The following is a 14,464-nucleotide window of genomic DNA, read 5'->3' on the forward strand; positions in this document are numbered from 1 at the left end:
CAATGGGGCTTGCTTCTGAGTAAACCCTCCTAGGGTCGTGATTCACCCATCAGAAGAGTTGCACAGTTGCTTCAAAGCAAAGCCACCGACTACCACCAAGCTTACTCCCGAGTAACGCATGTCTCGGAGCCAACCGTTTTTCCTAAACTAAAACCTAACTATTGAGGTTAAATTGCTGTGTTGGCACTTTGCGATAAATACGTGAGTTTTGGTTTGCAATTTGGGCACTTGGTCTCGAAAAGGTTCAAACAAAAGCACATAAAGCGATACAATAAATAAAATTAAAATATAAACATTTAAACATGATGCACTGTACAGCCGCCCTCCGCAGGCTTCATTTCAAAATCTCCAGGTATTTCCCAACTCAGGCAGAGCCCAGGGGCTGGAAATCTCCCGGGGATCAGTTGCCCTGGAGGAATGGACTCTTTGAAAAAAGTCTCCCGGATTTTTCCGGGCTGGAGTTGGCAAAGGCGGAGAGAGCGCTGCAAAGAACAACAACCCTGCAATTCCCAGCCGTCTGTGGGAGCCTGGGTCAAAGGACCAGGGGGGAGAAAAAATTGGCAACCGCCCCGCTGCAAAACCACAATAAAGCTCCACCCATGCCCAATTATTAAAAAAACTACAATTCCCAGGAGGCTCCGCGCGGCGGCCTGCGCGCAGGCGCGAGAGGCGCGGCTGGCCGGGGAGCTGGCTCGGCCGCCCCTGCCCATTGTGTGGCCGGCTGCTTCCCCGGCGGGCTCGCTGATTGGCCGCGTCGCCCGTCGCTGGCCCCCGAGCGCCCCCCTGCGGCGCCCCAGCGGGTCCCCCGCGCAGAGCTGGAGGCGGCGGCGGCGGCGGCGGCGGCGGGGAGAGCAGGAGCCCGGCCTGGCGCCGCTCACGCCCTTTTGCATGGGGGAAGCGCCCGCGCCCCTCCGCCCCGGCCCGGCACCATGATGAAGTTTCGCTTCCGCCGCCAGGGCCACGACCCCCAGCGGGAGAAGATCAAGCAGGACCTCTTCGCCTTCAACAAGGTGAGCTGGGGAGGGCGGGGGGCTTTGCAAGAAGGGGGGCCCTCTGCCAAGAGAGGGGCGCAATGGGGGGGGCGGGGGAGGGAGGGATAGGCCCCCTTGCTTTGGGCCAGGGGAGGGGGCTCGTTTGCAAACCCCCCCCCACCAGTCTTGAGCTGAAACCGCTTTCTCAGCTTCTCCCCCCCCCCCCAATATCTGCATTGCTATCCTTCTGCAGACACCCTTTTCAGCTCAAAGCTCCAGAATTGGGGGGTGGGGGGGGGGAGACGGGACGGGAGAAGTTGCTTCTTGGGGAGCGGGAGGCACAGGCAAAGTCCCTCTCCTCCCCCCTTGGGGGTCGTATCCCCCCTCCTTGCTTCCACCCCTTTGCAAAGATGTGTTTGTGCGCGGGGGGGGGGTCCCTTTCTTTCTCTCCCCTCCCTGCACAGTAGCTTCGCCCCCACCCCGCTTTCTCTCCTGGGCTAACCCCCATCCTTGCTTTCTCCAGCTGAACTTGGGGCCCTGTTCTTTTAGGGGGGGGGGTAGGAGCCAAGCAGAAGTTCCCACTCTTAGGGATGCCTATGTGGACCCCCCCCCCCCTCTTTCCCACATCTTAAAACTGCTTTGAATTCTGGGCTGGATTTAGAAGGATTTAAAGCACACAAACACACAACCCTTTCTGGGGGGGGGGTCTTTATCCCCCCAAGTCTCTTCTCTTTCCAGTCTCCCCTTTGGTGCAGGAAGGAATCTAGATGGGAACAGAGAATCCAACCCCTCTCGTGCTCCATTGTGAAGCTGTAGCCCCCCCCCTTCTCATTTTGGCCATCTGCATTAATCCCCCCCCCCCCAAAAAAACCCCTTGTTCTTTGAAGGGAGTAGAAGCAATGGGGTCAATACCTCTTTTCTTTGGCAGCACCCCCCCCCAAAAGCCCTAAAGGTAGAAAATTTCCCCTGCTTTCTGCCTGAAGCCCCCCACCCCACCCCACCCCACCCCACCCCACCCCACCCCCTACTATCCTGAGCAACAAAGGCCAAAAACCCTTTCCCATTTTAGGCGTCTCCTAATTTCTCTTCACTTCAGCATCTTGGGAAAGCTGGGCTGATTCTCCAACTCGGAAGATTTGGGCTGAATTTGAACCTGGGAACAGGAGTGCCCCTGCTCATGTGCAGAGTGCAGTCTCCTTGCCTTCCCCCTATGTTGGGCAAGAAGGGGACTGTTGCAGGCTTGAGGTCCGGGTGCTTTAGGGGGTCACCACTACTTCCGTGCTGGGAGAGAGCGTGCCGAAAATGTTTTGCAGGCCCTGGGACCTCGCAACGGGGCTTTGGGATTTTAAAGCCACTGGGTTTTTGTGTTATCATCTGTGAGTTCGAGTCTGGCTCCTTCCCCCCTGTCTCTCAATGGCGTCGGGTTGGTTTCCCAGTAGCTCCGAGCAGTCCATCTAGTCTAGCATCCCTCCTCACACAGTGGGCAACCCGTTCCTCTGGAGGGCCACCAACAGGGCACAGAGACCGAGGCCTTCCCCTAATAAGACCCTCAAAAGAGTCCTGCTGGATCAGACCAGTGAAGGTCCATCTAGTAGTCCAGCATGCTCTCTTGGTTGGAACCCGAGATATCTCTAGCATATAGAGTTGCCAACTCTTTTTCTCTGGCCCCGCGGCTGCGCCTTTTCAACCCCGGCCAATTCCCCCATCCTAGTTATCCCTGCGTTGGGTTAAAAAGCTTCCGCCGCGAACCTTCTGCACGCGGCTAAAAACGCAACAGAACCAAGGGGTGAGTGGAAGTCTCGCAAGCCAAACGCTGACGGATATCCCCCCGCCCCCGTTCTTGAACTTTGGCAGCTGTGGCCGTGGTTCATGTTTGATTTGGAAAGAGTTGCTACACGGTCCCATCAGGGGCGCGTGCTTCCTGGGCGTAAACACATGTGCGGCTCGGAGCAAGGACAGACGGCCTGGTGATGAACTCCCAAAGTTTTTTGACTTCGGGGTTCTCCAAGTCCTTCGGCCCTTGCAAAACATCCCCCCTTCTGTACGCCTTAAAACGTTTGTGTGTTTGTGTGTCGGCAAGCACAGGCATGCTGGAGGACTCTTACAGAGACAGGGTTGGCTGCAGGGTCTAGGAGACCCGGGTTCGAATTCCCACTGTGCCGTGAAAGCTTTCCAATCTTTGCACACTTGGCCCAATGTGGATAAAACGAAGAAGGGAGGAAGGTCGTAAGTCGCTGCAGGTTCCCAGTTTGGAAAAAAAAGATTGGTGCATAAATAGCATATCGTGTGGCTAACCCAGGTCTGTCATGTGTGAACCGGCGTGTCGTAACTGTCTCGAGTTCGGCCTCAGTTATGTTGAAACAGCCTGCTTGCCGGCCCTGTAGACCGTTCGAGGCCTGCTAATCTGGCTGGAGCGATGACCCTGTAAGGTAGGCCACCAAGATTCCTGTTTGGTGGAAGTGTGAACTAACATTTGGAGTTGCCGCCTGTTTTTTTATCTGTTCTCGAACAGCCTTTGGTGGTCCTGTGTAAATATAATGGTTTGTAGTGCACAGGAGGGTGTAAGGGACAGGAGAATTGTGCCCCTAAAACCTCACAATCTAAGATTTTTTGAAATTAAAAAATCAGGTTTAAACAGGGCAGGGTAGGCAAAGAACACATGTGGTTGCCCTCCTTGGGGAGGGGACAGTTTGTGGGTGAAGATTCGAAGGCAGGTGGCCTCGAGCGTATGTTCTGGGAAGGCAGATGAGTTGTGTAGAAGCAGCTGGTGCGGGAAGAATATATTTAGCCACAAAGAGCTGTTGTGAGCACCAAGCGCTTATTCAGAAAGGAGGCTGCCCGTTGTGTCTCTGGGTGCTCTGGCCTTGCCTCCCACGCCGGCCTCTTTCTCCTTAGGGCTGGTCCTTTGGCTGCATTTCTTCTGGACGTGATTTTGGAGGAGGGGTTTTTCAACCCCTGTGGCTTTTAAGTTCTCATCCAATAGTCTTGCTTATTCACCATTTCGGGAATTTTAAAAAACACTTGATGGGTAAACTGAAGGGGAAAGATCTTCTGTTTATGGGGTTTCCGAAGCCGGAGGATTTCGGCGGCAGTGATTGCTAATCGGCGCAAATTAATTGAGATCAGACGACGCGGGTGGATGTTGTGGCCAAACACGGAGCTTCTCTTACTAATCCTCGGTAAGCCGGTGGTGATTACCTGGGAGCAACCATGTAACAGGATTTTTCACTTCCTCCGTCAATGACACATAGGAGAAGCCGACTGTTCGGAGGACTTGGGATTGGCCCCGGGAATTCCTATTGGGCCAGGGTGAGCCTACACTGCAGGGGGAAGAGACGGCCTGGTAGGGTTGGCCCTTGGGTTTCATGTCCCACCTTAGGCGTCCGAGGCAATTTCTTTCCCCATCGCCGGTGATTCATCTCTATAAAATGAGACGCTTGTTCACTTGGCACGCTGCTTCCATCGCTCCCTGAAATGTTGTCAACACCCTAAGGGGGAAGCGTGTGTATGGCTTCCTCCGCCCTTCCCAGCGTGAACTCCGGCCGAATTCAACACGTTCCCTTTTCAGGTTCCTAGCCCTTGTGGTGGTATGGGGTGCAGCAGTTAAGAGCGGTGGACTCTAATCTGGAGAACCGGGTTCGATGTCCCGCTCCTCGGCATGAGTGGTGGGCTCTTATCTGGTGAACTGGATCTGTTTTTCTGCTCCTGCACATGAAGCCTGCTGGGTGACCACAGGCTAGTCCCAGTGAACCAGCGTGGTGTATTGGTTAAGAGCAGGTGCACTCTAATCTGGAGAACCGGGTTTCATTCCCTGCTCTGCCACTTGAGCCTTGGAGGCTTGTCTGGTGAACCAGATTAGCTTCTGCACTCCAGCTGGGTGACCTTGGGCTAGACACAGTTCTTCAGAGCTCTCCCAGCCGCACCTGCCTCATAGGGTGTTTGTTGTGGGGGGGGGGGGAAGGAAAAGGAGATTGTAAACCCCTTTGAGTCTCCTCACAGTAGAGAAAGGGGGGAGCTTGGGAGGTGGCAGGCAGGAACACGTCACCCATGTTCCCCCCTTGCCACAAAATGGTTGCCGCAGGAGGCGGAGCCAACGACAAAATGGTGTCCACGGTTTACCATCAGGCACCCAGTGGAGATCGAAGGGCTGTGGTAGCAGCTGCTGCCGAAGCAACGTTTTTAAAAAATCTCCGCAGCCGATCAGAAGCCCTGCGGGTCAAAATGTTCAACCTGGCACCACGTACTTCCTAAACATATTTGCCGAATGCCAGGAAAGTTGTCAGCGGGCCTGGGGACCGCGTTGGGGTCTAGCTACCATGCCACACTGGACTGTGGGAACAGCTTGGGAATAAGGTGGCTTGAAGAATCCTTGTAGGGTTTAGAGTTTGCAAATCTTATTATCCATCCCCATGTCAGGCACCCTTTTTGTGTTAAGGGCCGAGCACTTGACGTTTCTGTTCCAGGGTGCTGGGTAGGTATTTTGAAGTCTCAAAATTAGTTTGGGTAATATATCCTGGGTGAGTTCAAGGGAACTCTTCCGTGCCAGGGTGACTTCAGGGGATGGGACCAAAGGATTTTTGCTTGGCACCGGGTAGTCTGTGCTTTTTATCCTAGCCTTTGTGGCGTGGCTTCCTGCCCCTGCTGGTTCGCCCGGCATTTGTTGCCGTGCTTTCAATTCTGACTTAAATTAAAAAATGGCGCTCCTAGAGTTGTGGTTTGTATGTGGTGTGTCCATCATTACCCTCCAAAGCCCCATGGGGACGGGAAGGGTGAAAGAGCCCGGCATAACTCCTGCGTTCAGATTTGTAGTATGAATAGCTACTCTCCCAGTAAATTCACTCCAGACAACCAAACGGCAACCGGACTGATTCCCCCAGATGCGGGTTTCCAAGTTATTCGATTTGTTGACTTTCCCCCCTCACTGAGTGTAGATTCCATTACAAACTGTCAGTGTGTGGGTTTAAAAAGACCCCAAAGACCATAACATAAATTGAATTTTCTCAGCTAGCTTGTAACCAGCCTCGTCCTGGTGTTTGGGCAGCGGGTTCCAGGCTGACCCGGCCCCGTTCTTACTGGAAGACCACTATGCGTATGTTTTGCGTGTGATGTATTTATTTCGTGGGAAATGGTGTAGAATGGGCGTAGGCCGTAGCTTCCCATAGTTCCTAAGATATACATCTGTACATGCTCCACTACCTTCATCCTCCCCGCTCCAAAACCCTTCCCTGGAAGCTGTTGCCCTTTTTCATTGAATCCTTGCAACCACCCTGTGAGGTAGGCCAGGCCAGGCCAACCAACAGAGCAAGGATTGGAACCTAATCTGATGTTCACTCCTATGCCAGACACCGTCCAGTCCAGTAAAAAGAGCAGAAAATCTCAGTTCACTCCTGAAGAGTGTTTTTTCTTTTCTTCGACTTCGGCCCTCATGTCTACGCCACATGTAGCTCGTTCAGCCAAGGAGGGAAATGCTCCCTTCTGCCTGCTGTTTACATTGAAAAATTGTGACTCGAACTCAGCCCAGTTCAACTGGAATGGCCAGCTTTGGAACGCTGAGTTACAGTGCGCTTATGCGCTCTTGTGGATTGCCCTCTGCTTAATCTAACCCGGTCTGCCATCGAAAGCAACGGGGAGAAGAAACGACAGGGTTCTTTAAAGGCTCGGCAGCTCGGCTAACCTCGCTTAGGAAACGTTGCTGTTGTTGATAAATAAATCGGCATCAGATGCACCTCCCGAGTCAGGGCCGCACGCCCTGTTCTTTACTGGCTTGTCAAAGCAAATTTTAAAAAAAACACACAAAACACCGCAGCAGCTGCAGGAGGAGATGGATGAAAACTCAGCCCGTCTCGCCCGGGACGGCTGCTATCAAGCAGAAGTGATGGGGAGGTTTGCGCCAGGCTTGCTTGCAAAGATGTTGGCCCGAGCGTTCCTATGCAGGTGATAGACTTTCATGAAGGAGGGGGGAGCGCTCACTTTTTGACATAGCAGAGAGGTTATTAGCGTGAAGCAGCCCTGAGCTACAGACACATCCTGTTGGTAGGGTTCACCTGGGCTTTCTGGGCGTTGAAGCGAACGGCGTCGGGGCGCTGCATGAGAATTCCATCCCCTGCTTCCTTGGAGGCTTCGTGAGGGCAGAATGCCAGGCGGAGCAGAGTCCTTGGCAGCTCCACGCTGGCTCCTTGCCTGCAGCTTTGTGTAGCGTTGCGACGCAGGATCCTGATGCCTGAGGGGAGCGAAAGACCTGGCCAGGGGTCTTTCATACCTGATCCTTTACAGGTGGGGCCCGCGACACGCAAAGTAGTTTTTCTACCCTGGGGCCACAACCCTATATAATCGCAAAGAGTGTAAAGAACTAGTTGTCCCGTGCTCGCCTGCCCTTAAATTCTAATCTCAATGGTGGTGCAACACCGTTGACACGGGTCTCTTTCTCCCTCCGAAATGTTCTCGCCTGGAGACCCTTTCTGTTCGCCATAGGCTTTTCCTTTCGTGCCGAACGTTCGCTCGCCTAAACATTAAAAGCATTTGAGGAGTTTAGAGAATTTAACTGAAAAGGATTCATTTTATGCGATGCAGACTGCGGGGAAATGCAGCCCTTGGAAAAGAGGAGGCTCAGCAGGGGTGGGAGCCGTGGAGGGAGGGGACCCTTCGGCCAAGTCGTGATTCCTCTTTTCCGGCTGCCTCAAAACATGCGCTCCCCCGGGATTGTGTGGGTTGACTTGGCTCTCCCTTTACTCTCCTGTAGAGCTCTTGGCCAGCGATGGAGGACCACCAAGGGTCCCTAGCGCGGCTCCTGGGGAGCATCTTTTCCACAGCCAGGGCTGGCAGTCGAGTTAACATTTCTCTGGCCCTGTTTGAGCACACATCGCAAAGCACGGAAAGGATCGCTGGACTGAGCTGGCGATAGGGGCGTAGTGGCTTTTTAATTATTTTCCAGCATATATTAAACGGGGGAAAAAGAAGAAAGAAATAGAAAATAGTTGACATTACAACATAAAACCTTCTGGGGTGGGCGGTATAAAAGTGTAATTAATAAATAAATATATTGTAGAAGGCTTTCACGGCCGGAATTACTGGGGTTCTGTAGGACTTCCGGGTTGCATGGCCCTGTTCCAGTAGCATTTGCTCCCGACGTTTCGCCTGCATCTGTGACTGGCATCTTCAGAGGATCTGATGGTAGTAAAGCAACTTGCTTTACTTCTTGCATGCTCAGTGGCACTTGGTGCATGCTCAGTGGCACTCATTGCTTGGGGCATGTGAGCTTGCTTTGGGACACGGGAATGGTTATCCAACTAAATTAGTAGTTTTCAACCTGCCTTCTAAAGATTCCTAGGGCTGTGCAGAGAATAATTGTGCGCTGTTTGGGGGTCTAAGGAAGACATCCTTCTATCATTTGCACAGCCACAGGGGCTATGAATATGTTAGCAGTGATGGCATGATGGAACCTCCATTTTCTGAGGCAGTATACCTTGGAATTCTGGCTTCTGGCTGGGCCGTGGCCTTCACAGTCCGCCTGCGGGCTTCCCAAAAGCGTACAGTATTGGAAATAGGATGCTGGTTTGGGTTCGCATCCAGCCCAATCCAGGAGGACATTTCTGACGATGCTCTCCTTGTGGGACTGGGGGATGTCCCGATTTGCATTCAGACCTGGCCAGAAACTCGGCCGAGTTTTGGAACGCTTAGCATTGTGCAGTAATTCTGTGGGTTGTAGAGGCTGATGCAGGGCAAAATAAAAACTGCAACGGGACTTAAATCCACCCCGGCTCTTTGCCTCGGCAGACAGTTATGTCTCCTTCCTAAATAATCTTTGCTTTGACGCCGGTAAGATATGACTTTGCTTCTTTTTCAGACTGTGGAACATGGCTTCCCGAATCAGCCGAGTTCTTTGGCCTTTGACCCCAAGCTACGCATTATGGCCATTGGCACCAAATCCGGAGCGGTGAAAATGTATCCTTTCTTAATCTCCTTTGATTTGAGAAGGTCTCCAGCCACGGTAAGGTCAACCTGAAAAGGAGTTTGACACCCCCCCCCCCGGTTGGTTATTTGTGGGGTAGGGTATCCCCGAGTGGTGTCTCGGCTGCAGTTGGCCACTCCACCAGAAATTGCAAGCATGGTGTTGTGTAAATTGTGGAGAAATATAGGGTGTAGTGTTTCTCTCTTGGATGGTTGTTTAGCTTTTTGGTGGGATGGTTGCCATCTGCACTACAACCCTGCAAAGTAGGCTGAATGACAGATGCATCTTGTGATGACTTTTGGGTGATTGGGAACGCCTTCCTTGCCAAGAGCTTGCTGCTCGACCTGATCTGCTCTTTGGGTCTCTTGGGAGTCTTGTCCTTGCTGGTGACTTGCCAAACACCAGGACAGATTTCCTTCTTTCTCACCCCTCTCCTGCAAAATGTGTGTGGGCACGTGTGACTTTTCCTGAAAAGCTGTGTTAGGGTGCCCTGAGTCGAAGAGTGCCAGAAAAGGGTGGGGCATAAATCAAAGATGATAATAATGATAACGATGATAGGTGCAGAGATTATGTTGTCGCCTTCTGACTTTGAGCAATCTGGAACCAAAGAGCGTGAATGAAGGAAAGGTGGGTACCAAACTTAAGTCTTTTTGTTGGTTTATTTTTGTTGGATCTGTTTCAGAGGATAAACTCGAACTCGGGACACGGGGACGTTGCCAGCCCTTGCTTGCTGGTGAGGCCGAGAACCAGCCCAGTGGTCTTTCTAAACTTTGGTCCAGGAGGAGAAAGTTGAGAGAGAACTTTGTCCCCCTCTGCTCATAGCTGCTCAAAAATGACAAGCGATAAATTCGGGCCGACGAAAAGACGTACTTCTTTTACTCAGCTAAGATAGTTTTGGAGCCATCTTGGTCTACAGTAGAAGAATGAGATTTGAGTCTAATACAGAGGTCTGCAACCTGCGGCTCCCCAGATGTTCATGGACTACAATTCCCATCAGCCCCTGCCAGCATGGCCAATTGGCTGTGCTGGCGGGGGAGCTGATAATTATAATTTATCAAAATGGGAATTTTGAACCCTGGTATAATAGGACCTTAAAAAAAAAAAAAAAAAAAAAAAAGGAGGAGCCAATGGCGTGTAGTTATTAAAGATGGCAGACTCTAGCTCTTTTACTCAATAAATCATTAAATCGTGGACAGCCGGGGGGTAGAGTGTGAGCTACGGGCATGGGTGGTTTTCAAAGGGGATTTGGATGGTCTTGTGGGGCGATCGGTCTCTCCGGGGCTTGTAGTCATGATGACCAAAGAGAGCCTCCACAGCTAGAAGCAGTCAACCACAGAATTCCAGTGTGTCCCGCAGTGATGTAGTTTTATGTTTCCCTTATGTTTCTCTCATGAGGGAATTATCAGAGAATTATCAGAGAGGTGAACGCCATCAGAAATGGCAGAATTTGTCTTTGCCATGAGCTGAAAAGGGGTTTCTCTCATTTCCCTATTTAGGGTTGAGAAGTATTATTGTTGCTGATGTCAGGAAGTTGGGGCAGGGGGAGGTGACTCTTGGGGGCACCCTCCCCAAGTTCTCACCCCAAAAGTTGCAAAAATGTTTTGGGTGCCTGAGGCGGTCGCTTTTCCAAGGCTTGTATTTTGAGCACCAGGGAAAGGTTGGGCAAGCCTTATTTTATTTTTGTTTCCCGTTTTTGGCGCATGGCCGCACAGGCCACCCCCCTTTGGAAAACGGGGGTCTTTCCCTGGAAGGGACCTGAATAGATGCCTTTGGAGGCCTGCAGGAATCTTGGCTGCCGACCCGGGATCTTTTAAAATCTCTGCCCAGCAACAGAGCTGAAATGTGCGGTATCCATGGTACCAGTGGTCTCCCGAATACAATGCAGAGAACACTGTCCGTCCTCCGCTTCCAGTATCGGCTTTTGTCTGAGCTTGTGTCCCACACTCTTGTTTCGGGGGGGGTGTGTGTAAAAAAATAGCTGATAAAAAATAAAACAAGCCTTTTGGCTGGTTTCCTTACATCCAGAACAGATTTGGGGTGATTAATGAAAATTGTTAAATGTTAGTGGTGGAATTGTCAGAACTGAGATGAACTTTCCAACAGCCGGGTATTTAAGTTTTGGATTAACACAGAGCGATGTTGTCGGGCTTGCTTTCCCAGGCATAAAGTTTGAAACAGTTGGTGCGGCTACCTAAAAGGCCCCGTTCTGTTTTTTCCACCAACTATTGCAGAATCCAGAGATTTGTAGCAAGATTTTTTGAAGGGGGGGGGGGCTGCTGCCATACTTTGGTTACACCTAGCCTGAGGAAGTTGACCTTGACCCAGTAACTCTTCAGCCTAGTCTACCTCCCAGGGTTGTTGTAAGGTTATAATGAAGGAGAGGACATTAATATATTATTATGTCCCACCCCCAAGCTGTATAGAGGAGAGATAAAATGCACTTAGTGAAAGTGGATTTAATAAGTATTTTGATTGTAAACTCTCTTGAATATTGGTTCCCCAAACACCATGAATGAAATGTCCTTGCTAGTTTTAATTATTATCTATTTATCTTCAATTATCCTTTGTTTTTTCCGCATGGGGGGAATCAAAAGTGTCTTTCAGCATTCTCTGTATTATCCTCAAAACAACCACACTGCGAGTTAGGTTAGGCAGAGAATGTGCTACTGGCCCTAGTGAATGTATGCCGCAGAATGTGGATTCGAACCTGGGTCTCACAGATCCTAGTCCAAACTTCTAACACGGCACTCCACTGACTTTCTGTTTCTCCTTCGTCTCTTCCTGAGGTAGGTTGGACCCAGATTGGTCTGTTGAAAAAACAAATCGCAAGCAGTTTTGGAAAGCTATTTTTTAAAAAAACCTTCCAGATTTGTCCTTGTTCTGGAATAATGATGACAAGATGTAAAACTTTTTAAAAGCTCCCCAGTCGTTGGTATGTGCAGTTCTTGAGTATAATGTAAGCAAAAGTGTTGGGGTCTTGCCAGGGTGGGAGCGGAGAGTTACAAGCAAAAAGGCCGTGGACGGGTGAAAGCACATCTCTTTGGATCTGAAATATTCTCTCTCTTTTTTTAAAGGGAAAAATTAAAAGCAGTCTCCGCTTTTGGCTGGTCTGCATTATTAGAGCTGGGATTTGGGGGGAGGCGGGTTATTTGGCGACCCTTCTGTAGTGTAACCGCCCTTGTTTCCCCGGCATCTGTAACCGCCCGGCTTGGCTTCTGTTCAGGACATGTGTGTGAGTTGGAAGAACAATAGGGGAAATGGCTTAAGAACAGAGGATAAAGTTCTTAAGGGGAGGGAAGAGAGAAGGGGAGAGAGTTCCCAGTAGGGCAAGGAAGGAAACAGCTGAAGCAGCTAAAAATATAGACCCCGATGCATGAACAGAGTAATCCTCGGCTCGGAAGGGGCTCTGTTGAAAACCCCGGTGGATATCTGCCAAGAGGCGAATGGGTACCAGCTTCCAAACAAACCCCTGGACCGACGTTGTCCATGCCTGATGTAGGCAAGTCGTGTTGGCCGAATTCGGTCCATTTGTTTAACGCGCATTTTTCGGTTTGCTTGGTTTTCGGTTGTCGGGCTGCAAATAGCTCGGATGAACCGAACGTTTGGCCCAAATTGCAAATCTCCGCACTGTCTCCCATGAATCCTGCCAGTTGCTCGCATTGTGGCAAATTCAGTGCTTCAAATCTTGGGGTCCCCCACTTCTGGTGCTGATTTCGGAGGGTGTAGGAACGAAGGGAGAGTTTCGTTCCACGTTGAATCCCACCCCCGGTGGCTAAATAAGCTGTTTTTGGAAAGTCAGCCCTCCCCTGACTGGCGTCTTGCCAAGAGAAGGTTGGTGGCATTTTCTAGGGGTGTTGTGAGGACCCCCCCTCCTGCATACTGGTTCCTACTGTAGTGCTAGTGGGGTGTAATGCCATAGACTCCACCCTCCAAAGCAGCCATTTTCTCCAAGCGAACTGATCCACGTGATCTGGAGATCCATTGGAATTCCAGGAGATCTCCAAGAAACTTTGTAACCCCTAGCAAATTTACACAGCCTACTAAACGTTTGATTTCTCAGTCGATGTTGGGGGGGGGGGGCAGGGAATCCCTTAGTCTCTGCAGGTCAGCCGGTTTGCAGCTTAGGAAGAAAAGTTGCTTTATACTCCTCAGCCGTCGCTATTGCGTGGCCTGTCATTATGTGTCAGGGTGAGCAACTGACGGGTCTATTGCTTCTCGCGGGGTGGCCGTCTGGGGCCGATATAGGGCAATCGGCGTGGATCAGCACTGGCGGAGTAAGCCTGGGGCTATGGCAATTGGATTTGGTGCCACCGCCACCCCACCCCGTTCTGTATTTCCCAGTAAATACATTCTACAAAAGAACAGCAACCGTAATTCAAGGTCGTGGCTAGGACTCATCTGTGGGCAAATGCCCCCTTTGCTGTCCTGAGAATCCTTTGTTTTTTAAAACCTCTTTTCTAATCTGCAGGATTCTGGGATGAATTATTTATGTGTTGAAAACATTTATTAGCTACCTTTCGACTTCGTAGGAACACAAGGCAGCTTCCAGGGTAAATAATAACAAAACGCATGACAACCACTGGTTAAAATCCATAATTTACAACTGTCGGTGGGCAGAAGAATCGATTGCTGTTGTAAGAAACCCCATCATTAGCTGCCACCTAAAGACTGAGAATGAGAAGGCCAAGTATTCTTTGCTGGGGCTGCTGCCAAGAAGGCCCCGTCTCGTGCACCCACACCTCTCTGCATTAGTTGCAGCCTTCGAACACTCTTCAAGGGTAGCCCCAAGTAGAACAAATTGCAGCAATCCAGTCCAGAGCTCTCTGAGTGTCTCCCCTTTTAAAGCAGTGCTTTAAAAACACTCATAGAAATCAAGAAGGCTAAAGCAGTGGCTTTTAGTCTAGCCTGTTCCTTGATGTATTAGATTCCTACACACACTGTCTTTTAAAAACAACAATCATCCTGTTATACAGCCCCCCCCCCCCAAACTTGCTGTCTGACACAGACCTGTTTGCCACATCCTGAAAATGAGCTCCAAGGTCCTGCTGCTGTTTCCTTCCTGCAGCTGCAGAAGTGGCAGGATTGGCCGTGGGGGGCCACGGGTGCTAGAAAGGGGGGCATTGTGGCATTATTTTCCCCTGAGGTCTCTGCCCCAGTCTCCATCCTTAAATCTCCAGTGGACAACCCTGCCCTGGAGGCATACCTGGCATACCTCCAGGCTGAAGGTTGAGCCGATATGGTGTACTGGTTAACAGCAGTGAGTTCACCACTCAGCTGTGAGTCGCCTCCGTGACCAGAGATTGGGCTACACAAGAGACTGGGGTGTTTTGGAAGAATTCTAAGAAACCAAATGGTTGGCTTTTCGCCTTTGTCTAGACAAAGGGTGGTATTGGTGTGAGGCCCGCCGGCTTGACCAGGAATTGCCCAATTGTGTGCCAGCATACAGTTGTCTGTAACGAGGGGCATGTCTGTGCCCTAAAAGAAGACACACTGTGCAAAGGAGGTTGCTTGCTGCCTCTCTGTATTCTTCACAACTTATTTGCTT

General features: G+C 50.9%; 1 protein-coding gene across 2 annotated transcripts in view; it reads left to right on the forward strand.

The window, feature by feature from the left end:
- The first annotated feature begins 687 nt into the window (after positions 1-687).
- The window catches only part of LLGL1 (LLGL scribble cell polarity complex component 1), a 49,436-nt gene continuing 35,659 nt past the window's right edge, over positions 688-14,464 (forward strand). The window contains exons 1-2 of one of the 2 annotated variants that reach the window (XM_048495419.1): positions 688-1,010; positions 8,815-8,912. In XM_048495419.1, coding sequence (XP_048351376.1) covers positions 930-1,010; positions 8,815-8,912 — 179 coding nt within the window. In that variant the 5' untranslated portion in view covers positions 688-929. The remainder of the gene's footprint in view (positions 1,011-8,814; positions 8,913-14,464) is intronic. The other variant, XM_048495418.1, reaches the window with a different exon arrangement.

Source organism: Sphaerodactylus townsendi, linkage group LG04 (genome assembly GCF_021028975.2).
Source record: "Sphaerodactylus townsendi isolate TG3544 linkage group LG04, MPM_Stown_v2.3, whole genome shotgun sequence".
Taxonomy (NCBI): domain Eukaryota; kingdom Metazoa; phylum Chordata; class Lepidosauria; order Squamata; family Sphaerodactylidae; genus Sphaerodactylus; species Sphaerodactylus townsendi.